This window comes from Typha latifolia, chromosome 3 (assembly GCF_019914945.1).
Source record: "Typha latifolia isolate L0001 chromosome 3, TyphaL0001v2, whole genome shotgun sequence".
Lineage (NCBI taxonomy): Eukaryota > Viridiplantae > Streptophyta > Magnoliopsida > Poales > Typhaceae > Typha > Typha latifolia.
Genome location: NC_133088.1, coordinates 17,438,388 through 17,461,492, shown reverse-complemented (window position 1 = coordinate 17,461,492; position 23,105 = coordinate 17,438,388). Strand labels below are relative to the sequence as shown.

At 37.3% G+C, this 23,105-nt stretch overlaps 5 protein-coding genes across 12 annotated transcripts in view; 4 read left to right on the top strand and 1 right to left on the bottom strand.

Annotated features, from left to right (window-relative positions):
• Nucleotides 1–389: 389 nt before the first annotated feature.
• Nucleotides 390–9,551, bottom strand: LOC140784366 (casein kinase II subunit beta-1-like). 5 transcript variants are annotated; one of them, XM_073131737.1, is made up of 11 exons: nucleotides 9,112–9,551; nucleotides 8,830–8,901; nucleotides 6,482–7,370; nucleotides 6,246–6,319; nucleotides 5,263–5,560; nucleotides 5,025–5,058; nucleotides 3,799–4,056; nucleotides 2,482–2,700; nucleotides 1,348–1,457; nucleotides 1,109–1,271; nucleotides 390–716 (listed from the first exon to the last, which is right to left on the bottom strand). In XM_073131737.1, exons 7-11 carry the CDS (start codon nucleotides 4,025–4,027, stop codon nucleotides 586–588), a joined length of 852 nt encoding a protein of 283 aa, XP_072987838.1. In that variant the 5' UTR covers nucleotides 4,028–4,056; nucleotides 5,025–5,058; nucleotides 5,263–5,560; nucleotides 6,246–6,319; nucleotides 6,482–7,370; nucleotides 8,830–8,901; nucleotides 9,112–9,551; the 3' UTR covers nucleotides 390–585. The 5 variants fall into 5 exon arrangements, with proteins under 5 accessions (XP_072987838.1, XP_072987836.1, XP_072987839.1 ...); XM_073131735.1 differs by lacking the exons at nucleotides 5,025–5,058; nucleotides 5,263–5,560; nucleotides 6,246–6,319; ... (1 more) ...; nucleotides 8,830–8,901; nucleotides 9,112–9,551 and adding an exon at nucleotides 4,182–4,373 and having other exon boundaries at nucleotides 1,106–1,271; XM_073131738.1 differs by lacking the exons at nucleotides 5,025–5,058; nucleotides 5,263–5,560; nucleotides 6,246–6,319; ... (1 more) ...; nucleotides 8,830–8,901; nucleotides 9,112–9,551 and adding an exon at nucleotides 4,182–4,371.
• On the top strand, nucleotides 5,356–7,504 carry LOC140784049 (uncharacterized protein At1g28695-like). The gene is made up of 4 exons (XM_073131227.1): nucleotides 5,356–5,526; nucleotides 6,327–6,698; nucleotides 6,929–7,402; nucleotides 7,499–7,504. The coding sequence occupies exons 1-4, from the start codon at nucleotides 5,356–5,358 to the stop codon at nucleotides 7,502–7,504; spliced, it is 1,023 nt and encodes a 340-aa protein (XP_072987328.1).
• LOC140784367 (uncharacterized protein At1g28695-like) lies at nucleotides 7,638–8,854 on the top strand. The gene is made up of 2 exons (XM_073131740.1): nucleotides 7,638–8,006; nucleotides 8,252–8,854. The coding sequence occupies exons 1-2, from the start codon at nucleotides 7,686–7,688 to the stop codon at nucleotides 8,741–8,743; spliced, it is 813 nt and encodes a 270-aa protein (XP_072987841.1). The 5' UTR covers nucleotides 7,638–7,685; the 3' UTR covers nucleotides 8,744–8,854.
• Nucleotides 9,552–9,961: 410 nt separating the features above from the next.
• Nucleotides 9,962–14,720, top strand: LOC140783751 (uncharacterized). 4 transcript variants are annotated; one of them, XM_073130775.1, is made up of 13 exons: nucleotides 9,962–10,093; nucleotides 10,169–10,451; nucleotides 11,097–11,644; nucleotides 11,725–11,814; nucleotides 11,904–12,143; nucleotides 12,422–12,643; nucleotides 12,755–13,055; nucleotides 13,144–13,463; nucleotides 13,551–13,660; nucleotides 13,760–13,854; nucleotides 13,936–14,012; nucleotides 14,091–14,190; nucleotides 14,382–14,720. In XM_073130775.1, exons 2-12 carry the CDS (start codon nucleotides 10,193–10,195, stop codon nucleotides 14,187–14,189), a joined length of 2,361 nt encoding a protein of 786 aa, XP_072986876.1. In that variant the 5' UTR covers nucleotides 9,962–10,093; nucleotides 10,169–10,192; the 3' UTR covers nucleotide 14,190; nucleotides 14,382–14,720. The 4 variants fall into 4 exon arrangements, with proteins under 4 accessions (XP_072986876.1, XP_072986874.1, XP_072986875.1 ...); XM_073130773.1 differs by having other exon boundaries at nucleotides 13,757–13,854; XM_073130774.1 differs by having other exon boundaries at nucleotides 9,980–10,093; nucleotides 10,173–10,451; nucleotides 13,757–13,854.
• Nucleotides 14,721–19,815: 5,095 nt separating this feature from the next.
• Nucleotides 19,816–23,105, top strand: part of LOC140784048 (serine/threonine-protein kinase SAPK3) — a 3,953-nt gene continuing 663 nt past the window's right edge. The window contains exons 1-9 of the mRNA XM_073131226.1: nucleotides 19,816–20,252; nucleotides 20,684–20,758; nucleotides 21,705–21,806; nucleotides 21,908–21,961; nucleotides 22,047–22,139; nucleotides 22,233–22,325; nucleotides 22,594–22,698; nucleotides 22,786–22,884; nucleotides 22,967–23,100. Of these exons, the coding sequence (XP_072987327.1) occupies nucleotides 20,118–20,252; nucleotides 20,684–20,758; nucleotides 21,705–21,806; nucleotides 21,908–21,961; nucleotides 22,047–22,139; nucleotides 22,233–22,325; nucleotides 22,594–22,698; nucleotides 22,786–22,884; nucleotides 22,967–23,100 (890 nt within the window). The 5' untranslated portion in view covers nucleotides 19,816–20,117. The remainder of the gene's footprint in view (nucleotides 20,253–20,683; nucleotides 20,759–21,704; nucleotides 21,807–21,907; nucleotides 21,962–22,046; nucleotides 22,140–22,232; nucleotides 22,326–22,593; nucleotides 22,699–22,785; nucleotides 22,885–22,966; nucleotides 23,101–23,105) is intronic.

Below are 23,105 nucleotides of genomic sequence, written 5' to 3'. Positions count from 1 at the left end.
AAAAATTCTATAAAACGCAGATTTACACCAAATACTTGAAAGAAGAAATTTATTAAAAAAATATATTTCTATAGAAGTTGCCCACCAATTATATTCATCATCTTAAAAAATTATATAGCAATCTAATATTCTAATACGTCTTTTTTCTGTATTATAAAAGCAAAATTAACAAGTTTATTTTGACTTTGCAATGTGAACTGTTTCTTTTCCAAATTTTCTGCTTACGTCATAAATAAGATAACTACTATTAGTTTAACAATAAATACCTAATCCACAAACTATCTCTGATAGATACATGAAGCAACCACGCTTAAGCAATAAGTATAGAACAATGCGTCAATGCGTATGAAACAATAACTTGATGAAGAAAATGAAAGAAAAAAACGAGATTAGCGAAGGTAACATTGCAAGATTAACAATCAGCAGCAAGTTGCACTTGTTCGGTGGTTACATCTAAGGTTAAATAAACAATAGCTCGATGAATAATAGGGCCAGCCCATTACATACATTTCACCATGCTTAGGATGGGAAAAGGGCGGCAGTTTGTCTTTTCAGGAATAATACACCTGCAACGTTGGATCTTGATCACGGCTTGTGAATTTTAAAGCCAAATACTCTGGGAACATATCGTTGGGATGGCTTCAGTGGCTTGAGGTGTGGATATGTCATCAGAAACAGGTGAGGAAATGTCGTCCCGAAGTAAGCTCCATCGATGTCTGAACAAAGTCAAGAAAATGTTACAAGAAATACAAAAGAAATTGCTCTCCAATCCAAAACACTCAAATGAGCTTGCATGAAAACATGAACCATCTTTCACAGAGATAAACGGCTAAAGAAAAAAGGAGCAACTAGTATGTATAGATACACAGGTACTATCTAAAGAATTTTGTTTGAGTTCTATTATTAAGGAAATATATTTCTGAATAAGAATTTCACATTACATATCGCTTCATATAGTTGTAAAAAATTTGCAACTGCAATATTTATTCAGTAAAAAAAGCAATAAATCATAAATAAGAAGCAATATAACATGCCCATTTCCATGGAAAATATTAACATGCAAAACTTTGTAAGAATAGAGAAATTGATAAGAATGAAAGGATACTGCCTTGGTACTTGGATCTCGGATAGTATATATCTTCACATTTGGGACAGTATATTTTCACTGTGCTGGATCGAGGAATATCTGATTGCCCAACCGGAAGACATGGTTGGCCGCAGCAGTACACTCGAGGGCATCTTCCAAAGTCATAGTTCTTGAACTTATCAAGCTGCAAGGAACAATCATCATAAAAACTCATCACCAATCCAAAGCTGATGTATAACAAAAATGTGGGAGCAACTCACCATTCCAGCCATCCCTTTACCGGTTAAAATGTAACGAACATGAATCAAACCATATAGCATCTCTGCAGCAGACTCAACCAACTCATTTTGTTCCTCAGTGAACATATCACCTGTATGTTTGGATAACCGAGTACCATCAGTGGTGTAGCTAGGATTTTAAATAATGATTTTTATGCCTCAGATATGAAGGTAACTCCCAACATCAAAAGCTATCATTTATCTCCTTACAGGCTCTATCTGTATCTCAAGGAGCTCTTAGAGATTGCTCCTTAGTTGCAAAAACCAAATTAAATTTGATTAGGCGGTAACCCTAATTCTACCTCTATGAAGAAAACTCAACTCAAACAATCAAGCTCCTGAAGGAAAGAACAAAAGTAGGAATACTAGATGTCCTTTAATAACCAAAATTAATAGCATTATCATTTTTTCAAGAGTAACAGAACTATATCATCATTATCCTATTCCTCTTGTGACTAACCGTTCCAGTTCTTGCTGTTTATTCTTGTACCTGAGTTCTCCAACATAATTAGACAACAGGTCACTAACTATACCTCGAAACAGACTTTGCAGGTGTGCAAACCTGAAAACTGCCGCCTTTCCAACTCAACACAACAAAATCTCTGTGCTGACAAATATCGACGGTAATCAGTTTCTTTTACAAAGCAGTAGAGTTTTTATGAAATTTCCGTTCTCATGTAACTATTTTTCTTCGTATGACTTTAACCACTTGCAAAAAAAAACTTGATGAAATTGATGTGCTTCAACTGAAAACAAGCTACTTATGTGCATATGCTAAGAAAAAGAATCAAGAAAAAATAAAGTCTGATCTAGCAAGCTAATGCCATGAAACATTAATTGAAATTGATCACAATACGCCTCAATTCACTAAGTACTGCTGATGCTAATATTATCTCCCAAAAGCAACTCAATAACAATATCCTTAAATAGTCAATCATTCTTAAGTAACTCGATATCTCAAGTAGTGTCCGAGAATCAGCATAAGCTACATACTTTTGCAAGTACTGCATTCCGATTAACTAGATATAAGTCGTACAAAAGCAACAATTCCAAAAAAATATGTGAATAATGTTGAAGTGGCATATAATCTTTGTTGAATGAGAGAGTCAAGCTTACCATGTGAGGACTCGACATCTAAGATCAGATCAAGAGCATAGTCATAATATGGAACTTGACTGCTAAGCCCGCAAAGGTTAAAATCATCTTGTATGTATTCATCATCAACTTCACAAAAGAACTCATTTCCTCTTAAATTGCAAAACCATGAAATCCATGATGTGTCTTCTCCATCAGAACCACTAACATCTGATTCTTCACTGTCAGATTCAGATTCCTCTGTAAAATCACAAGAATGTAAAGAAAAGCTAGTAGCAAACAAGTCAAACAGAAGCACAAACACATCATCAGACATAATAATGGAAATAGATTTAATACAACCAATATGCTTCTGGAAGAATGTAACACAGCATATGCATAGTGTCAATGCAGGATTCACAAGTGTATACATGGTGTGAAAACACCATGGCTGGATATGAGCTACTGACAAATAAATAAGGTTGTACAGCATGGAAAAAGCTTTTCAATGTTATGACTGATAACAACTATTTAGTATCTTGGCTTCACTGTGTTCTAAATGTGTGAACTGGCACATAAAGTCTTGTTTCTCGAGACATATTCCTACTTGCAGGACAGGTCAATATTTAACTACCAAATTTTCTAGCAAAAAAGATTTTTCCCCTCCACATTTGACATCAAATTAAGCATCTTATAGTTTTAATAGTTAAATTCAGTTTCAATGAGGAATAAGGCAGACATACTATAGCTAGAGAGAGAGAGAGAGAGAGAGAGAGAGAGAGAGAGAAACCAGAACTTCTAGGCTACATAATATTTCTTATGATCATCACAAACCACCTTGGCCGTGTAGTCTTAATGAAGAGAAAATTACCACTTACCCAATAGTGATTTACTAGTTCAGTAATGGGCCTGATAACCATAACAGATCAAACAACAATGGACTTTTAACAAGAATAATCTAGAGGTGGATTTCTTGGTAATAAAAAAATAAAATCAATCATATGACTACAAATGCAGTGAAAGATCCAAGATTCTTCAAAACATACTACAGAAAACATGCTTGTCAGCTTAATTCAAAAAGTGCCAACTAATCCGACGTATAAAATTCTTCACATGTTAATCTTCTTCCCTCCTTTCTTTTATGTTTCTCTGTTCTTGAGTGCAAATCATGAAATCAATAGTCTGTCCATATTCACAAATAAGACCAGATAATTGCATTCAATCTGCATCTCATGCTACAAATTAAATGGAAAAAATGTGAAAACAGATTGCAATCTAATATCATCTCCAACGCAAAATTAACAGTTACAAAAGGGAGAAGCCAACATCGAAACAAAGAAACAAATTGGGAAAACTAACCATCGGAGCACTTGTTCTTAGAGAATGACCCAGAACGCTGGTCACGGTGGTCAGGCTGCTTCCCCGACGACGAGGGCACTACGAACCTCTCCTTCTCCTTGCTGTTAAATCCTCGAGAAGTCGACGGCGACGACTTCTCCAAGTGCTTGTCCAAGGCATCATTGATTCGCTTCCGATCCAAGGATCCGATCTCCCCCTTCGACCCCACTACACCTCGACTTCTATACATATCCCTCTCCTCCTCTTCGATCCCCCAACCTGCCCCCAAAAAACCAGATCAACCCACCCACCGATCCATCGGAAATATCAAAAGGAGCAGAAACGAATGCCGGAAATCAACAGATCTTGCCGGCAAAAAGAAATGCAAGATCTCGAGAAGGAACCTCAGATTTCAAGTGAAAGGGGAACTATTATGGTCAATGTTACGATTAAGGTGTGTAAAAGGAGATCGAGGAGGAGGAATCCTCCGGGTTCTCGGTGATCGAAATGAGTACGATAGAAAGCGGAGGAGAGACAAGAAGACGAAGGGGGCTGGATAGTAAATATGAAGAATGTTAGGGGTTTAAATGAAAGAGGTCTACTATTTCGAGCTCATCTCAACTAGATCTTTTTTTTCGTTTCAGGGCCTTTCATGTTGTCGGTACTAAACGGGTCTGTCTCCCTCATCCTATCAACCCGAATCCGAACTATTGGTTTGTATCAGGCCCGAATTGAAGCCCAACCCAATAAGCAACAGCTTCTTCGAATTTTTTTTTTTTAAATTGCACATTTAACATCCTATTTTTTTATCCAATAATATTCCCCTTTTTATTTAATGAGCAATTAACATTTTAAATAAATGAGGACGACTTAGTAACAGAGAATAGGAATGTGGCCTACAAACCTTCTTGATATTTGCAAAAGAAAAAGTCAACTTCCTTCTACCGTACTCCACCATTCTATGGATACATAACTCGTCATTATATTCTAGGTAGCCAATAGTTTGAAAAGCTAAATTAAAAAAAAGGTCTATATCTCAAACATATTCCCTTCATTTTCCAAGAAAAATTCTATCAAAAATCACGGGGTCATAACGTAACGTGGAAGTTTTACCATCATGTATTTAAAATACTAATTATTTATCACAAGATCGCATTTAGAATGATAGGAAAAGGATTTAATACACGTAGTTTTAAGCAACGGCCAAGAGCGAGATTATATGCAACCAGCAAGATCTTGCCACGTACCATATCGAGAGCTTCATTTCGCTTCCATTCCACCCTGAGATTTACATTAGGCAACTGGGTTTAGACTTCTTCCCTGCATCGGAAATCACAGTGTGTATATAAATATCACACGGAATCCCGATCTAAATGAGTAATACTCATCGAGAAATAACGAAGTTAATATTTCAACAAAAAAATAAAATAAATAAAGAACTAACGAAGTTAAGAAGAGAAGAGTTGCATGACTTGGGATACTCACATGTATAATATGAGTGCTCGCTCACGCAAAGCGCCAGCTTCCTCCCTCGGGCTGCCATTAGTTGTAGAGAGAAGTGAATTAGAACATCTGTAGATGATTTCGGCGCCGGCTTCCGGGATTGCCCGGGAGAACATCCCCGGCCGCTTCGTTGGCCTCGTCGCCGTCGCTCTTCTCGTCCTCGTCGGCACGTACAGTTGCTTGTGGCCTCCGAAGGATGACTCCGTGTTGTTCTTCCGATTCCAGAAACAACTGCTTCCTCTCACAGTGAGTTCTTCGGATGAGTTTGGTTTAATTCTTCCTAAATTTATGGTCATGTTATGACAATATGACTGTGATTCAGATATAGATATGAAGAAGAGTTCCAACTGTAACCTCGAGAGCAAATTCTCACGAGTGCTCTGATCGATGCTTTCAAGAAACAACAATAAAAGCAATAACAATTGCAATCGTAATTAATATGAGGAATGAATAATATGAAGCTATAGTTGTTGTCCAACCAATCTACAAAGAAAAAAAATTAGTATGGTGTTTTTTTTTTCTTCTAATAACACTACAATGATATTAACCTCACCGGCAATTAGTGGATTAGTGTTATTAAATTAAGTATGCATGTCTAACAGTCTACGTGATCCTCTGATTAATATGATTGAACTCTTTTCTGTAATTGAAATTATTTAACTGACCCTAACAATTCAATCAGAATACAATTAGGCTTTCTAGTTAGATGATTTAAAGCAAAACATTAGCTAATATTTTTGACAGATGTTTATTTACTTTCTAAAATTTATAAAATCATTCATAAATGACATATTGCATACTATGAGGACATCGTAAAGAAATATAGCTGTCATTACTTTCATATCTTCCCTCACAAATTGTACTAAAGTCTGAAGAAGAATTAGTATCAAATACAATTTGACACATTTACTTGATAACTAATTCAGAAAAGTCTAAATACTAATAGTAATCATAAAGATGCAAACCTTTCTCGCATGTAGGCCTTTTATTGGAATAGCTCTGCAAGGTTCTTCTAGCTTATGCATTTGTTTGTGGGTTGCTGCCAGAAAAAAATTGCACAAAAGGATGAGCTAGAAACAGTTTTACAGAGTGCTTCCATGGGAAACAAGACCATGATCATAAGTGTGCTAAACAAGGCATATGCAGAGGAGAATGGCCTGTTAGACCTCTTCCTTCAGAGCTTGAGAGAAGGAGAAAATACCGAGTTCTTGATCAAACGCCTCCTGCTTGTTGCTGCAGATCAGGTGGCTTTTAACCACTGCAAGCTCTTAACACTTCATTGTTACCAACTTAACATGACAGGCGCAAACTTCACCAAAGAGCAGCTCTACATGTCTGAAGGCTTCATTGAAATGATGTGGCAAAAGACTCGCTTTCTTGGAGATGTTCTTAAACGTGGATACAGCTTTATTTTCACGGTAAGGCTCAACATATTTGAAAGTAGCATAAAATGGACTCTAAGATCAAGCATTTTAATTACAGCTAAAGATGTTGAAACATAATATTCAAGCAATTCATCTTGTATTCTGACTTCTGAGTAAGCATTTGCATGTCCGACTTGACTAGTTGGCTTCTCAGATATCATCCTCCACAAGCATAAAAAATAGACGTGGTAGCTATTTCTCATGAATCTCTATATTGCACGCAGGATATGGACATATTGTGGCTGAGAAACCCAATTGCAAAGTTGAACTACACAGAAGACCTGCAGATGAGCTGTGATGGATTCAATGGCAAACCATTTGATGACTCCAATAGCATCAATACTGGCTTCCTCTTTGTTTCCTCCAATAACAAAACTATTGCATTATTTGATGAATGGTATGGAATGAGGAATAAATCAAAAGGCATGAAAGAACAAGATGTGCTGAATGATATGAAATCTCGAGGTGTATTTACTGGATTAGGCTTGAAACCGAGGTTCTTGGATACAGTATACTTCAGTGGGTTTTGTCAGGACAGCAAAGATTTCAAGAAAGTGATCACTGTGCATGCAAATTGTTGCCGCACTATGAAAGCCAAGATCGCTGATCTGAGAGCGGTCCTTGAAGTCTGGAAGAGATATGATGGCACATCAAATATGGTATGGCCTGCACACAAGGCATGCTATATGTCATGGCAGGTGAGAACTAAGATTTTCCAAAGCTTGAAATCGCAAACTGATATTCTTTTAGAAAATTTGATACGAATCATTGATGCTTATAATATATAAATACAGGAATAAGCAGACACAGAAATATTAAAAGGGGTACATTGCAGGAAATAGAACTTATAATCATCTCAATCTCAAACAATTCTAATATGTCTTTCATATATGACGTAACTACTTTGACATGATTTGCTGTTTATGCCAGACAACACCAGACCCAAAAGACGAACTTGAAGTAGCTCTGCAAGGTGCTACCATGGCAAACAAAACCCTGATAATCAGTGTACTAAATAAGGCATATGCAGAGGAGAACGGATTGCTAGACCTCTTTATTCGGAGTTTGAAAGAAGGAGAAGATACCGAGTCCTTGATTGAACATCTTCTCCTTATAGCTTTAGATCAGACAGCCTTTAGCCGTTGCAAGCTCTTAAATCTTCATTGCTACCAACTTAACAAGAAGGGAACAAACTTCACCAAAGAGCAGCTCTACATGACTGACGGCTTCATTGAAATGATGTGGCAAAGGACTCACATTCTTGGAGATGTTCTCAAGCTTGGATACAGCCTTATTTTTACAGTAAGTGAAACATACTAGACTCTGATATAACATGTGCTGGAGGATAAAGCATATTGGCATGCACCTAAAGATGGTTAGACATAAGATTAGTGTAATTCACCCTTTATTCTGACCAACCTCAACTATGAATAGTAACTACTTGGTTCTACCTATTCAATAACTTGACCAAATTTATCTCACGAATCTTAATCTCTGCAACCATAAAAAAATTGATGTTTATTCATACATTTTTCTCTATGTCTCAGGATATGGATGTATTGTGGCTGAAGAACCCATTTGCAACGTTGAACCATTATTCTGAAGATATGCAAATAAGCTGTGATGGATTCAATGGCCAGCCGCTGGATGATTCCAACTCGATCAACACTGGCTTCTTTTTTGTCGCATCCAGCAACAAAACCATTGCGCTATTTGATGAATGGTATGCCTCAAGGAATAACTCAAAAGGGATGAAAGAACAGGATGTCCTGAATGAGATGAAGTCTCAAGGTGCGTTTCAGCGGTTAGGCGTGAAAGTGAGATACTTAGACACAGTATACTTCAGTGGTTTCTGTCAAGACAGCGAGGATCCTAAAAAGGTAACCACAGTACATGCAAACTGCTGTCGCAGTGTAAGAGCTAAGCTTGCTGATCTAACAGCTGTTCTAGAAACTTTGAAGAACTTCAATGGCACGACGATCACATGGCCTGATCATAGAGCATGCCGTGATTCGTGGACTACGGACATTACACTCTAGCACCAGATACAATCTTGTGTTTTGTTTGTTGAACGAAATCAGCAATGTATTGACACGAGACTATTCTTGCTAAGGATACTTCTAACCTGAAAAGGAATGCCGTGTGTGAGTTGGAACTGTTCAGTGGTAAAAGATAGTCTGATCAGCTGAAATGCATCCTAGAGTGAAACAAGTTAAAACATGATATCAGAAATAATATATATTGAATTAGTTGATCATTACATCTTAGTATATAAATGAAAACAGAAAAGGTAATTGTCTCCTAAATATAGGAAATGCCATGCTTTAAAATTAACTTTTGAATTTTGATATTTCAAAGTTGATCATATTAAGAAATTAAACATAGATAAAAATAGAGCCAGAATTACCTTTTCCTTTAGATGTCCGCCTCTCATTGTCTACTGACCTACTTAGTAGATTAAAGAACAGACCCCTGAAAAGCTGAAATCTTTCTTTCACCATTACACTTTGGTCGAAACGACCTAGTTGTATTGGACTCATTTGAATATCCAATACGAAAGAAGCAAGAATACAAACTCCTTAACAACTTCAAATGTATCATAAATCACACCGACCCACCTTTTCTTACTCCAAGTTTGATACACATTGATATCCTAGCTGAAAGAAGCATGACTAAAATGCTAAAACAGAAGAGGTCAATCTCCTTATCATACAGATATCATCATAAGAAGCATAAGCCGAATAAACCCAACGGAATAAAGTTTGTCGTTCACTTACGTATAAAACCAAGAACAGAGGGAATAACTTCCTTTATAATTCTCTTTCGGGCATTTCGACGAACAGCATGAGAGCAGCGAACCCAAGAAGCTAGAGCCTAGAGGTTGAGCGTGGAGGGACAAGTTTCGGATCCGGATCTATCTATGGTTGAACTGTTTCGGGTTTAGATCGACTCGAATCCGGATAGGATATCTAAGTATACATATATCCTATATTACGTAATCATAACATAATATACTATAATATGAGAATATATACTCACAAATACAGCCAAATAGAAGCATCGCTTGTTGGGTCGGATCTGACTTATTATTAAATGACCCGAATCCTCCGACTGACTCCATGAATCCTAATGACCAGAATACCCCCAATACGAGACAGAAGAAGCGTTCAACGAGGGTAATATTGTACGTACGAGTAGGAGTGGCAATATCGAAATATATAACAAGGACGGGATTGTTCAGACCTTATTCGGATCGGATTCTCTCCGGGGCATATATAAAACAAAGAACGCCCTATAGGGTCCCCTGTCGCACGTTTCGTACTCTCGTTAGGGTTTCGAGTCGAAGGGTTGCTTATTTTATTTTTTCTCTAGGGTTTTGATCGTCGAAGGTATTGTTAGCTTCTCGTCGATTTCGTGAATTTCTTTTTGTTTTCTTTCTTGTTGATATGTGGTTATTTCTGTAGAAAGATCGGGATTTGACAGAAAAGATGCCGCCTAGATCGGCGAAGAAGGCGTCTGGCGGTGCGATAGGACCAAGAAAGACCTCAGCGAGGGCGGCCAAGGGGGCGGCGAAGGCTTCGCCGCAGATTCCGGTCGAGGTGGCGGAGGAGCCTCCCAAGACCGAGAAAGTTGCTGCCCCGGTCGTAGAGGTGAAAAAGGAGATCAAAGCGGAGGAGATTGTCGAGAAGTTGGAAAACAAGGCCTCCACGGCGGATCTAACGGTGGATGAATCTGCTACCGTCGAATGTATGGATTGTTAACCTTTCGATTGTCCTTTGTTTTATTATTATTGAGATTCAGTTTAAGTATGGATCTTTTCATCTCTTGACATAATTGCGAATTTGGGGCTTGAGTAAACTACTAGGGAATTTAGTTCTATGGTAAGTATTTTCTGGATTACCACCTACTGGATAGGAGTTTTCTGTAAGTATTGTGACAATATTTAAATTGTACTACGAACTTTTTAAAAGAAAAATTTCTGTTGGAAGAATATATTTGATGGGATATCTTCATAAGAGGTATTCAGTGTGCTGACTGTAAAGTTCCTTTAAAGGTTTGCTCTTATTGATGGATTAATGGCTGCGAGATATGGTTAGAGATGCCCTAAAAGGGAAAATCTTGTAAGAAGGGCACAATATGACCTGGATACTGCGGAAACTGATGTTGTATTTAAATGGGCGTTTGTATATCTATTAATATACACTTTGAACCATACACTTTATTACTCACCAAATGTCTCCAATGATATGTTCTGATGCTCTGGAACATATTGACACGGAATTCTCTTGGCAGTAAAAGATTGCGTTATAATTTGGAAATTTTTGCAGTCCCTTTTTCCCTTGAAAATCTTTGTGGAAAGTGTGCTTTGAAATAACATGTTTGTTACTTCAGATGAGGAAGAGATAAAAGAAGCTTATGAGGAAGAAGATCAAGGTGAACGGTTGGAGCTTGAGGAAGAACCAGAATATGAACCTGAGGAAGATGTTGCTGTGGACTATGATGAGAAGGATATTGAACATGTTGAAGGACAAGAGGACGAAGGAGATGAAGGCGTTGAAGATGGTGAAGAAGGTGATGGAGTTGATGAGGAAGAACTTGATATGGTAGACGAGGAGATGGATGATGGTGGAGAGGGCATAGAGGGTGAAGAAAATGACGAAAATGCTGAAGAGGAACCAGAGGGTGATGCAGAGGAAGAAGAGCACCATGAAGTGATTAAGGAGCACCGTAAGCGTAAGGAGTACGGAGTTTTTGTTGGTGGACTAGATAAGGATGCAACTGAAGATGATCTTAGGAAAGTATTTAGTAAAGTTGGGGAAGTAACTGAAGTTCGACTAATGATGAATCCTCTAACAAAGAAGAATAAAGGGTTCGCCTTTTTGCGTTTTGCAACAGTAGAGCAAGCTAAACGCGCTGTTTCAGAAATGAAGAATCCAGTGGTTTGTGCTCTCTGTACTATTACTTTATTCCTTTGTCGCCTATTGTCTTGATGACCTTGCGAATGTCTTGAATATTTTAGGTGAGAGGTAAACAATGTGGTGTTGCCCCGAGTCAGGACAGTGATAGCGTTTTTGTGGGCAATATCTGCAAGACATGGACAAAGGAGCACGTAAGAAGACTTTATTAAGTTCAATTGGTATATTTTGTAGTGGATATTTGGGTTACATGTGAGATCCTGATATCTATGAATACTTACAGTTGAAGGAAAAACTAAAGAGTTATGGAGTTGAGAATGTTGAGGATTTGATATTGGTAGAGGATTCAAACAATGAAGGCATGAATCGTGGATTTGCATTCTTAGAGTTTTCTTCTCGCTCTGAGGCAATGGATGCTTATAGGCGTTTGCAGAAGAGGGATGTAGTTTTTGGCCTAGATCGAACTGCCAAGGTTGCATTTGCAGATTCTTTTATTGAGCCTGATGATGAAATCATGGCCCAGGTATAAATTTGTCTCTAGCTAATGCTGATCTGAATAGTGTTTGTATAATCGATTAGTTCTATTGATACTAAAGTTCATAAGAAAAAAAATTTCAACTTTGTGAAAGTATGAATATGCTTTATGCTTTCCTCTCTTGCCTTGTAGTTTGGTTTCTTTATCAAGTTTGGAATATCGGAAATATCTCTTTGTTAAGTTTTAGACTTTTCTCCATTATGAGAATGCCCTAGTGAAATAAAATTTATACTTGTTATTCTTATTTTTTTTCTCATAAATATCAGGTTAAGACTGTCTTTATTGATGGTTTGCCTGCCTCTTGGGATGAGGATCGTGTCAAGGAATACCTTAAGAAATTTGGAGCTGTTGAGAAAATTGAACTTGCACGTAATATGCCATCTGCTAAAAGAAAGGATTTTGGATTTGTTACTTTTGATACCCATGACAATGCTGTTGCATGTGCTGAAGGTATTAATAATGCAGAGCTAGGTGAAGGTGATAACAAGGTTTGTCCTTCATGTTTCTTGCCTATTTATGCTGTTCTAATTGTTTGGAGTTACTTTGCCAGCTTTCTTATGTTTGTACATGATCTTACTGAATTTGGCTTACTATTCCAGGTGAAAGTGAGAGCTAGATTGTCGAGGCCACATCAGAGAGGTCGAGCGCGACGTGCTCTACGAGGGAATTTTAGGATTGACCGTGGGCTGCCTCGAGGTGGCCGTTTATCATATGGTCGTCCTCCACCTCACAGGTTCCCATCACATGCCTCAAGACCGGTTGGTGGCCATGGGCCACCCATGGGAGGTCGTGGATTCACCAGGCCAATAAGTTTTAGAGATAGACGTCCTGTTATGGCTGTGCCAGAGAGAGCTAGGCATTTGCCTCTCCCAGAGAGGTCTTATGAGAGAAGGCCACCATGTAAACTTTTTTAACTTTTGTTCTGTTAGCAGTATGGTTTTTCTAGTTGTATATTGCAAGTTTCACTCGTCTCATCCTTTGTCAACAGTTACTGCTTACCCCAAGGGCAGTGCAAAGAGAGATTATGGTAGGCGCAATGAGCTGCCTCCAGCAAGAAGCAGGGCTGTTGTTGAGTATGGATCCAGAATTCCAACTGAGAGGCGCCAATCTTACAGGGATGATTACTCTTCCCGTGGGTCTGGCTATTCTGACATAGCTCCACGTGGTCCTTCTCGCACTTCAGATAGGCGGGCATATGCTGATGATGGTTATGGAAGAAAGCTTGAACGACCTCTGCCACCCTACAGGGAGGTACGCAGCCGAGAGTATGACTCAATTTCTGGATCAAAGCGGCCATATGCAGAGATGGTAAGTGTTGATCATTCACTTTCGTTGCTGTTATGTGTTTTCAATTGAGATTAGCTATGAATACATCATTTGTTATGTTTGTTTAAGGATGATGCCCCATCACGTTATAGTGATGTTAGCATGCGTCAGTCAAGGGCACGCTTAGATTATGGTGTTGGCAGCAGCACTGGTCAATATGCAGATTCTTATGGTGATAGGTTAGCTTGACTTTGACTGTCAGTATTTTGTTCTTGTTTTATTATATTTTATTTCTGCATCAGTATAGTATTATAAAAATGTCTTATGTTGTTCAGTAGGCTTGGACGATCTCATATGGGGTATGGCAGCCGTACTTCTCTCTCTAGTCAGGATGCACTATACGGAAGTCGTCAGGGCATGAATTATGCTGGAGGTATGCTTTAAGCTGGTTTCTTATTTTAGTGGTTTTTGCTACTCTGGATTTCATTTAAAACTCTTTTATGGACACCTGCAGGTTCCATTAGTAGCAATGATGCTGGTGCAATGTACTCATCTGGTTTCAGCAGTAGCTACTTGTCTCGTGGATCAGATGTGAGTTCCCCCGGCATATTTTTATACTTGTAATATACTTGTTTCTGTATACATAATATAACTACCTCTGTTTCACAGGTCGGTGGTAGCTCTTATTCATCCCTTTATTCCAGTCGTAGCTTAGGCAGCGGAGGGTACTTAGGTGGTAGTGGTTCTGGTTCTGGTTCATATTACTAAGGTGCTTAATTTAATACTGTCTTGTTTCTACCCTCCTTATTACGTGGGAAGTCATATGTTCATCCTCTTGTCCTTTTTATTTATTTTAATAGTACTTTTCAGGGAGAAGGTATGACTTTGCCTTTTCTATAGAAAACCTGCATCGCATGTATGGCCTTCATGATCACATTTGAGTTTGCCTTTATGACACAGATTTGGCATCACAGAAGGCTGGTGTAGGCTGTGGATTGTGAGAAGCTTCTGGATATGATGCCTACACACTTGGATAGATGGGTTAATGCCAAGCATGCACAGCCTGAATATCAGAGAGAAAAAGACCATGAGGTTGATATAAGAAGGGAAGGAATCTAAGGTCTGGTGCAGGCATTTGTTTACATGTGGATCTTCTGCCTAATGTTATGTCATGTAAGGGAGTTTGACTTAGTAGGTCAGAACCAAGAAATATGAGAAATCTATAGTGTGCTATGTATTGAAAAACACATTTACTCTATCCATATCAAGACATCCGCTAGATGGATAATGGGTTTTTTATGAGCAATGCTCCAATATGAGTCATAAGTGTGAGGTGTTATGGAATGCTGCAATACAGGTTATTTTGGAGAACTCTTGTTAGTGTAATTTCAGGAGTGAAGGTTACTTTTAGAACTGACATCATCTGATGCTCATATTATCAGCAAAGGCATTCCGATGCATTCTTGTTAGGATCAGCAACAGCTGATTACAATATGGAGAAGTTTCTCAGTCAGCCTGCATTTTGGACGTGTCATTGGCACTCTACTGGCTTCATGCTAGTGTGGCTTTCCTTCATAAATCTGGAAAATTTTCTCTTGATTCTTGAAATTTTGGGTTGGTCTTTTCAGTAAATTCTCTGAGATGGTACTTGATATAAATGTGATGACAACGAGATTCGTGGTAGCAGGAACATGTTTTGGTGATGCTTATGCTTTAATGAACTACACAGAGCAGGCAGGATGGATTGAGATAATAACTGCTATTGGATACTATTAGCATATGCTCTTTTGATTATTTATCAATTTTTTCAACTTGAGCTGAGAGATGAAATGGAATCTTGGCTGCCACAAAATATATGGATATACCAATTGTAGTAACATACTGATTAGAAAGCTGATTCTGCTATTTATTTTGTACACACACAAATATTTTGAGGGAGTGAGACTAGGCAGCTTCTCAACATAATTGAATTTATCATCCAGTCTTTTGTAGTACCAGTTAACTGTATCTTGTCCTTGCTTATTTTGGAGAACAGCGAGAAAGATCCTGATTCTTTATATCTTGATTCATGAGATAATTCTTGTTGATGCCAAGATGTTACTTGAAAGTTAAACAGCAACATTGAACTGAGACTGTAATATTCATGTGAGTTCAATCTCAGTCTTCAGGGACTCTATTAATTAGTTGGATTTACAGGAACTGATAAAGTAAATTTGCCTGGAACTTGAGACCTGAAGGCAGGAGCAATAAGCATTTCATATGTGAGTTTTATGAAGTGTTGTAGTTGATATTTTTTATTTTGTGCCCTAAGTAGTGCCATCTTTTTTGAAGTACAAAGCCCTAGTTTAGAGCAGGGCATATAGGACTTGATTTGTGGCAATCAAGGTTATTCCAATACTGTTTTTATGACTAGTTCTTTTTTTGGGTGTTCTTGAAGGAATATAACACTAATCATCTGCAATTTCAAATCTATTTATGTTCTGCCTAACTTTTCAAGACAAGTGAATGTTTGTGCCATTGATACGTAGATACTCTGCTGCTGAGACTGCATATGTGGCAACTTGTCTAAATCACTATTATAGTTACTTTTTTCTTTGAATCTTGTGTCTTACATTTTGTGCCCATGTCTTTGTTTCCTGGTCACTTACAAAGAATTTAGTTTAATTACCTACTATTTGGGTCATGTTTATTTCCCACACAGATTTTTATTGGTTATTTAACTGATACAAGTTTTGATTATGGATGTTACTATCAGGGATTCCTTTTTTTAGTTGTGGAGATTTGTAGCTTTTTGTTCTTTATTATGTCTGATATGTGGAGCTCGAAACTAGTTGAAATTAGAAGCATTTTTGGTATTCTACTATATTATTTTAGCTCTAGAAGACTGTTGATAAAAGATGGTGTTACCTCTTAAGGCCAGTGGTGTTTCAAGCTTGAAAAACTAACAGAATTTTTCTTAAGATTATTCTAAAGTTTCATGAGGTCGTCACAGTAGATTTCTGAAATGGAACAGGAAATTTGGAGTTGTGGGCCAAATACTTCTATCCATGTACTTTGCAGAACTTGTTTTTGGTAGTTGCAACATTTGAGAAATACCTGACATTTGATAACTAGTGTTGTCATCTAGTTCTATGCTGCTAATTCTGGAGTTGGTTCTGGGATGCATCTTTTGTATAAAAGTCATGTCTTAGTTTCTCATCCAACTTGTAGGTTTTCTTTTTACTGTGGATTTTGTTCTTAGCCCACATCAATCTGAACTATGATTGACCTTTTAAGGCCTAAATCCTTGTTTCATCTATTACTTTGAATCGCTTATGACTTTTTGCTATTTGCTCGTTTTAATATTAGGACCATGTGACAATGAAATGAGCTTTAATACGACAAAGGAAATGCGCAAGCTCTTCTGAAAGTTTTTTTTTCTCTTTCCTACATCATAGACGCATTGCATTTAGTGGATTAAGGCAGTTTATTATTTAGCAAATAGCTCTATTGATTGGGTAGCAATGTTCTGGATAAATGATAAGGAGCATTTATCTTGTGAAACAGGCTATGATGCACACTAGAAATTCATTCAACCCAAAAGTTTAGGTTAGGCAAAAATCGAAATAAATCCTTTTCACTTTAGTCATTTTTCCCACTTGGTACCATTCTCATCTCTTCTCAATAATAGGAAGTGCTTGGAATCAATGGAAAGAAATGTTCTCTTGCTTTGTCCAAAGTGTAATATCTCTGTTCTCCATAATATCTTTGTAGGATTAATGTAGATATACATTGTTATAAGCTTGAGTCAGAAGTAATTGTAGATCTCTCTTGATAACCAATCAGATTAAGTCATTGCTGTCAAACGACAAGGTTGCTGAATGGCTTGCAAGTTCTTGTTCCATTCGGATTCTTTTAAGCAAGATCTGATAAATTCACTCTTTTATCTGTATATTGTAATTGTCATTGATTCTTCCATTTCACACCAATAGTTAGCTTCATCTGAAATTGATCACATGCATCAAACAAAATGTAAGATATCATGATTCAAGATGATTGATTGTCTTACCATGTGAGATCTGCATTTGGTCGTCATTGTTTAGCATCTAGTAACAAGGTATATATAACACTATCCTTTTATATTCATGATTTAGTATAACTTGTTTAGGTACAACTTTATTCTGTTTCTGCCGCTATATTCTATTTATGTTGAAAAGGGCATCTCTGAAGTGACTTAAAACACTGCAAAGGAGGAGTTCAATTTCTGCCTTATGGAAAAATCATCTTGGTTTTTAGTTATTTTTGCATCACATATTTTTTTCACTACTTAGCATCCATATGATGTTCCAGAGGTGCTAAATTGGACATCATGCTTATCATACAACTTACTATACTTCTAGCTCTTTTACAGTCGTTGACTGGTCTGGGTGTGAGGTAATACCGCCTTTATCAATTAATTTTCTTGCAGCTCTCTCTCTTTTTTTAAGTTGTTTCAGATTATTGCCTTTCTCCCCACCGATGGCTTCGCAGGGTATTGGTGAGAAGGTTCTTTATACTGGTCTGTTGTCACACTGTAACTGCATGTGTAAAATAATGTCAAGAGGAAGTAGATTATTTTTGTTTTGTCATGGTTGCTTTAAGGTGTTATTTAATCGTTGTAAATGATCAGACAGACAAGAATGCTGTATTGTTTTATTGACTTGGAAGTTGGAGCTCTCAAAGAGCCTTACTGATCATGCAGGTCATATTCCTTAAAACAAAATTAGAACTGGCACACTCTTTTTGTGTGGTTCAGAACTAGAATTGTTTCAACTTTACCATGTGCAGAATTATGTACGTACTGTCTGAATATTGATCTATGGATGAAATGCATTGTAGGCCTTTGTTGGGCTATTTGTATTCAAAGTCTTTTTAAGTTTTAGTAAGAGTAAGATTGGACTGTTGTGTGATATGCATTTATCTAATGTAAAAATAAATGCACTGTAAGGCTCTCCTCTTCCTTCACCAGGATTACTCATCTTATAATAGAAATTGATTTTTTTTTCTGCCTGTCAACATTTTGAAGGGCCACTGTCTGGTACCTTAGGCATTTGCTGCTATTGATGATGACTGTTTGTATTTTTATCTGTTTTTTCTTTAATCAACTATGTTTACTGCGAGAGTGCTACTCAGCCAACTTAGCTTGCAAATTATGGTAGAAATATGACTCTTAGGGAGGGTTCTGCTTTTACAGCACCACCAGGGGAAGCTAATTAATCTATTTACCTCTTTTAAAAATACTAAATGCTTAAGTTATTAAGAGCTCAATCATGCTATTTCTAAAAGCCTTTTAATGAAAATGTTCCCAATTATTTTACTTGTATGAGCTCACTTCAGCCAGATTTTCTCTTTAAACCATTTTTCCCTCTCAAAAGTCGAGTCATCTAGAGCTATCATAAAATCAAATTATTAGTTGAATATAAATTGTTCTCTCTAAAATTTGCTGTCAGAACACACACACACATATATATATATATATATATATATTTAATAGTCATGAATGATCCAAAAGGTCCCGTGTGATTTGTGGAACTGTTAATTTTATAAAATTTGTCCAACATTAGACAAATTCTTTAAATAGGTGGGTCCTACGGGTGATACATGTCATGTATCTGGTCCACTGCTAGATTGGGTATTCATTAAAGTCAATACTATTATGCCATATGTTATTTCGGTATAAAAGATTCAACTAATGCTAGTGACATCAACTTTAGAGGAAAAGGACTTCCCGTTACTTATTTATTTGGTACATACCATCACTTTAACGTTAGACACTGTAGTCGCCGTGTAGAATTTTCTACGTGATAGTAAGTATAATTACGAATATAAGTGTAACTATCATCCAGTATCTTTTATGTGGATTTTTTTTTTACATAAGTGTCATTAAAACTTTTAGAATATTATAATTGCCACTATATTCTATTAAACATATTATAATTTTTTTTACTTTTAACCATAATTACTATTATGGTTAGACTTTGATAGAATATTTATAAAATATTTTAAACATAAGATTCTGTTCTTTTTTCTTTTGGGTACCTACGATATCGTATAATATTAGTATTTTAAACAAATTAAACCCTAAGCATATTCTTAACTTTGCTGTGATTACTTATATCTAGGCTATTTCAACAGTATTTTTGAAAGAGGAGTAATAATTATGATATTTTAATGACAATAATATAAAAATCTCTCTCTCTCTCTCTCTCTCTCTCTCTCTCTCTCTATATATATATATATATATATCGTCCGTACGTTAGGTGAGTCTCCATTGGGTGGTGGCGAGTGGAAAGGGACCACCAAAAGGAGGGGGAGGCGAAGAGAAAGCGACCAGGTAATTTTAACAAAAAACACCCCGACCTCTCTCAAATTCGAAATTCCAGCACACGCGTGTCAACATGCCAAAGCTTCTATACGCCAAAGCTTCTCCTCCTGCGCCTGCGCCCCTTATCGAGCTCGAGGTCGACATCTTTCCACTTCTGTAACGTGTCCCCGAAGTCCATCCACCCAAGCTCTCGCTCTCCTTGGAAGGAAGACAAAGAGATCGCGGGCGATCTTACTGATAGAGATTGAAGATATTTGAGTTGGGATTCATCTACTTCGTTTGTTTCTTTGCTTATAAAGTCAGTTTGGTGCTGTTTTGGTCTTGGGTTTTTGGGGTTCTCGGATCTCGGCCAGATGGGTCTCGTGATGGAGGAGAGATACGAGCCATTGAAGGAGCTGGGAGCTGGAAATTTTGGGGTGGCGAGGTTGGTGAGGGATAAGACTACTAAGGAGCTCGTTGCTGTCAAGTATATTGAGAGGGGGAAGAAGGTATAAATATCGTATATTGTTACTTGTTCTTGGTGGGTTTTCTTAACTTGGGTGTAGGTTTTTGTTCAAAATCGGGTTTTGTATACGATTATTGATTGCTGTTGTTGGTGTTCATGTAACACTTGTTATATTGATCGAGGGGCTACAGTAGTGGACCATTTTTTTACTTGGTACATCGGGATTTAGTGGAATTGGCTGTTTGATATTACCCTGAGGAGAAGACTGTTTCTTTCCAATGCTAAATTGATATTTTAATTCTGATAAATGCTATCCATAAAAGAAGAATGGATGTTTATTTTGGATACTGATATGATTTTTATCTTGTTATCTTTTCTGCTTATTGAGTTGTTTGCCCATCTGATAATTTTTCTTTGTTTTTTCTACTTGTTGGTATCTATTGTTCTCAAAATTCAACTGGGTTCTCTGGTCAGATTGACGAGCATGTGCAGAGAGAAATCATCAATCATAGGTCTTTGAAGCATCCTAACATTGTCCGATTTAAGGAGGTAAGCGTCCTAGTTCTTGTGCATTTACTATTATGGTTTGTATTCTGAGCTTACACAAATTCTGCTGGCAGTGGAAGGCTAGTGATTTCATGCATGCTATGCAGTTTTAATTTTCTATTTTCCACTGTTAAGTACAACCAAAAAGAAAATTCTCACCGATTTCCAATAAGTACTGTTTAAATCCGTGGTCATACTCTTGCGTTAAGCAATCAATGCAGAGAAAGCAGAAAATATTACTTTTAGTGGTATTTTATGGGATTTCTTTGTTATTATTTTTTTATTCATTGTATTGAGTTTCACTGATAATATAATTACTGATACTGATGGCATTGATTCCTGATGCATAGTATACTTTATACCTTAACAGGGTTTACATATAAATATTCAAAGGATATTTGCATGTTTTGTATACCCTAACTGCTAGCTTGAAGGACAGGCATCCCAGTGCACGAAGCTTTTGCTTATGCATGGGCTTGGGAGGGAGTATGCACATATGCATATCCGTTCCCTCATTTTGTGAAAAGGTTGTATTCGCATGACCTCTTGGGTGCAAGAATTAAACCTCATAGTTACACAAAATAATAAAACTTAATGGTTCAAGTAGAAGGGCAGATTCAGGAAAGGCTGAATCATTAAATTATCAAATAGATAATTAAAAGAAGGGGATGACGAAGATGCTTTTATTGAATAAGATGGATGTTAATAATAACTAATATATTTTAGTATGCTTTTAAATTCATAACACAAATTTGTCTCCCTTATGAGTGGGCTTTATGTTGGCTGAATGAAGTACCTTGGTTTTTTTTTAAATTAAAACCACAAAAAACCCGTCTCTTTATGTCATGTGGAGTGTCAAGATTTAAGCAGGTTTATCTTATAATCCAGTTCTCTACCAACTTATTCCCTTTCTAGGAATTGGGTTCTCTGCTAACATGGATAATTATAGGTCTTACTAACACCTACACACCTTGCTATTGTCATGGAATATGCTGCTGGTGGTGAGTTATTTGGGAGAATCTGCAGTGCTGGACGGTTCAGTGAGGATGAGGTCATTATTTCCTTTCCTGCCTTCATCTCTTTGTTTCTCAGCTCTATTAATGCTTCTTTTGCTTCCCTGAGCTTTATCTGTTTTTTATATATCTGCAACAGGCGAGATATTTCTTCCAGCAGCTGATATCTGGAGTCAGCTACTGTCATTCAATGGTATAGTAGACTTATGCTTGATGTGAATAATTCAGTAGATATTGGAAGAATAAAACATTTTTAGCATTACTGTCTGCTGTCATAGGAGATCTGTCACCGTGATCTTAAACTTGAGAATACACTCTTAGATGGAAGTCCCACACCACGTGTTAAAATATGTGACTTTGGTTACTCAAAGGTACTATGCTGTTTCTTGTTCTGTCCTTGGCAGCCATTTTGACCATATTGAAATTGAGATATTTCTTTCTCTCTTTTTCTATTTGGGGCGTAGTCTGCTTTGTTGCATTCCCAGCCAAAATCCACAGTCGGTACACCAGCATACATAGCACCAGAGGTTCTATCACGCAAGGAATATGACGGCAAGGTATGGTTTGCATTTGAATTTGTCTGCATCTATCTATGGTGCCAGTGAGATCTTTTGTTCAATAATTCAATTAAGAAGGCACACATTTGCATATGGACTGCTATCTACGAATACATTCTAGTCCTTTTTAGCTCTTCACTTCTTTTGCTCTCAACTAGTCCTCATGTTGCGGTTCCTTTTCATTTAATTCCAAGATCAAGGCTTTGTAGCTCCATAGGTAGTTTAGTATTGCTTCCTGGGACAGGTGATGTGAGTTTTCTTGATCCAGATTGCTGACGTTTGGTCCTGCGGTGTCACATTGTATGTGATGTTGGTTGGCTCATACCCATTCGAGGACCCTGATGATCCTAGAAACTTCCGGAAGACAATTGGTGTAAATTATCTTTACTATGACTGTTATGAATTGCCTTTCTGTTGTACTTTCTTCTTCATTGCAGAGTTAATTTTATATTCCTAACAGCGAATATTAGGTGTCCAATACTCCATCCCGGATTATGTGCGTGTATCTCGGGACTGCAGGCAACTTCTGTCTCAAATTTTTGTTGCTAATCCGTCGAAGGTATACTTTGCTTCTTTAAACTTCTTTTATCTTGATTTGCTGAAGAAATTTCTATTAAATGCTTCCAAACTGCCTTGAAAAGAGGATCACAATTCCAGAAATAAAGAAGCATCCCTGGTTTCTGAAGAACCTACCAAAGGAAATAGCAGAAGGTGAGAGAACAAACTATGAAGGCAGACAAGCTGATCAGCCCATGCAAAGCGTCGAAGAAATAATGCTTA

What these genes read in the sequence shown, in the direction of transcription:
- LOC140784049 (XM_073131227.1), top strand. Translation starts at nt 5,356, where the DNA reads ATGATTTCGGCGCCGGCTTCCGGGATTGCCCGGGAGAACATCCCCGGC. An exon ending in AACAACTGCTTCCTCTCACA is followed by an intron (nt 5,527 to 6,326) that starts GTGAGTTCTTCG and finishes GGTTGCTGCCAG; the next exon opens with AAAAAAATTGCACAAAAGGA. An exon ending in GATACAGCTTTATTTTCACG is followed by an intron (nt 6,699 to 6,928) that starts GTAAGGCTCAAC and finishes TATTGCACGCAG; the next exon opens with GATATGGACATATTGTGGCT.
- LOC140784367 (XM_073131740.1), top strand. Translation starts at nt 7,686, where the DNA reads ATGGCAAACAAAACCCTGATAATCAGTGTACTAAATAAGGCATATGCA. An exon ending in GATACAGCCTTATTTTTACA is followed by an intron (nt 8,007 to 8,251) that starts GTAAGTGAAACA and finishes TCTATGTCTCAG; the next exon opens with GATATGGATGTATTGTGGCT.
- LOC140783751 (XM_073130773.1), top strand. Translation starts at nt 10,193, where the DNA reads ATGCCGCCTAGATCGGCGAAGAAGGCGTCTGGCGGTGCGATAGGACCA. An exon ending in AGACATGGACAAAGGAGCAC is followed by an intron (nt 11,815 to 11,903) that starts GTAAGAAGACTT and finishes GAATACTTACAG; the next exon opens with TTGAAGGAAAAACTAAAGAG. An exon ending in ACTTGTCTCGTGGATCAGAT is followed by an intron (nt 14,013 to 14,090) that starts GTGAGTTCCCCC and finishes TCTGTTTCACAG; the next exon opens with GTCGGTGGTAGCTCTTATTC.
- LOC140784366 (XM_073131734.1), bottom strand. Translation starts at nt 4,027, where the DNA reads ATGTATAGAAGTCGAGGTGTAGTGGGGTCGAAGGGGGAGATCGGATCC. An exon ending in TAAGAACAAGTGCTCCGATG is followed by an intron (nt 2,701 to 3,798) that starts GTTAGTTTTCCC and finishes GTGATTTTACAG; the next exon opens with AGGAATCTGAATCTGACAGT. An exon ending in GTAAAGGGATGGCTGGAATG is followed by an intron (nt 1,272 to 1,347) that starts GTGAGTTGCTCC and finishes TGTTCCTTGCAG; the next exon opens with CTTGATAAGTTCAAGAACTA.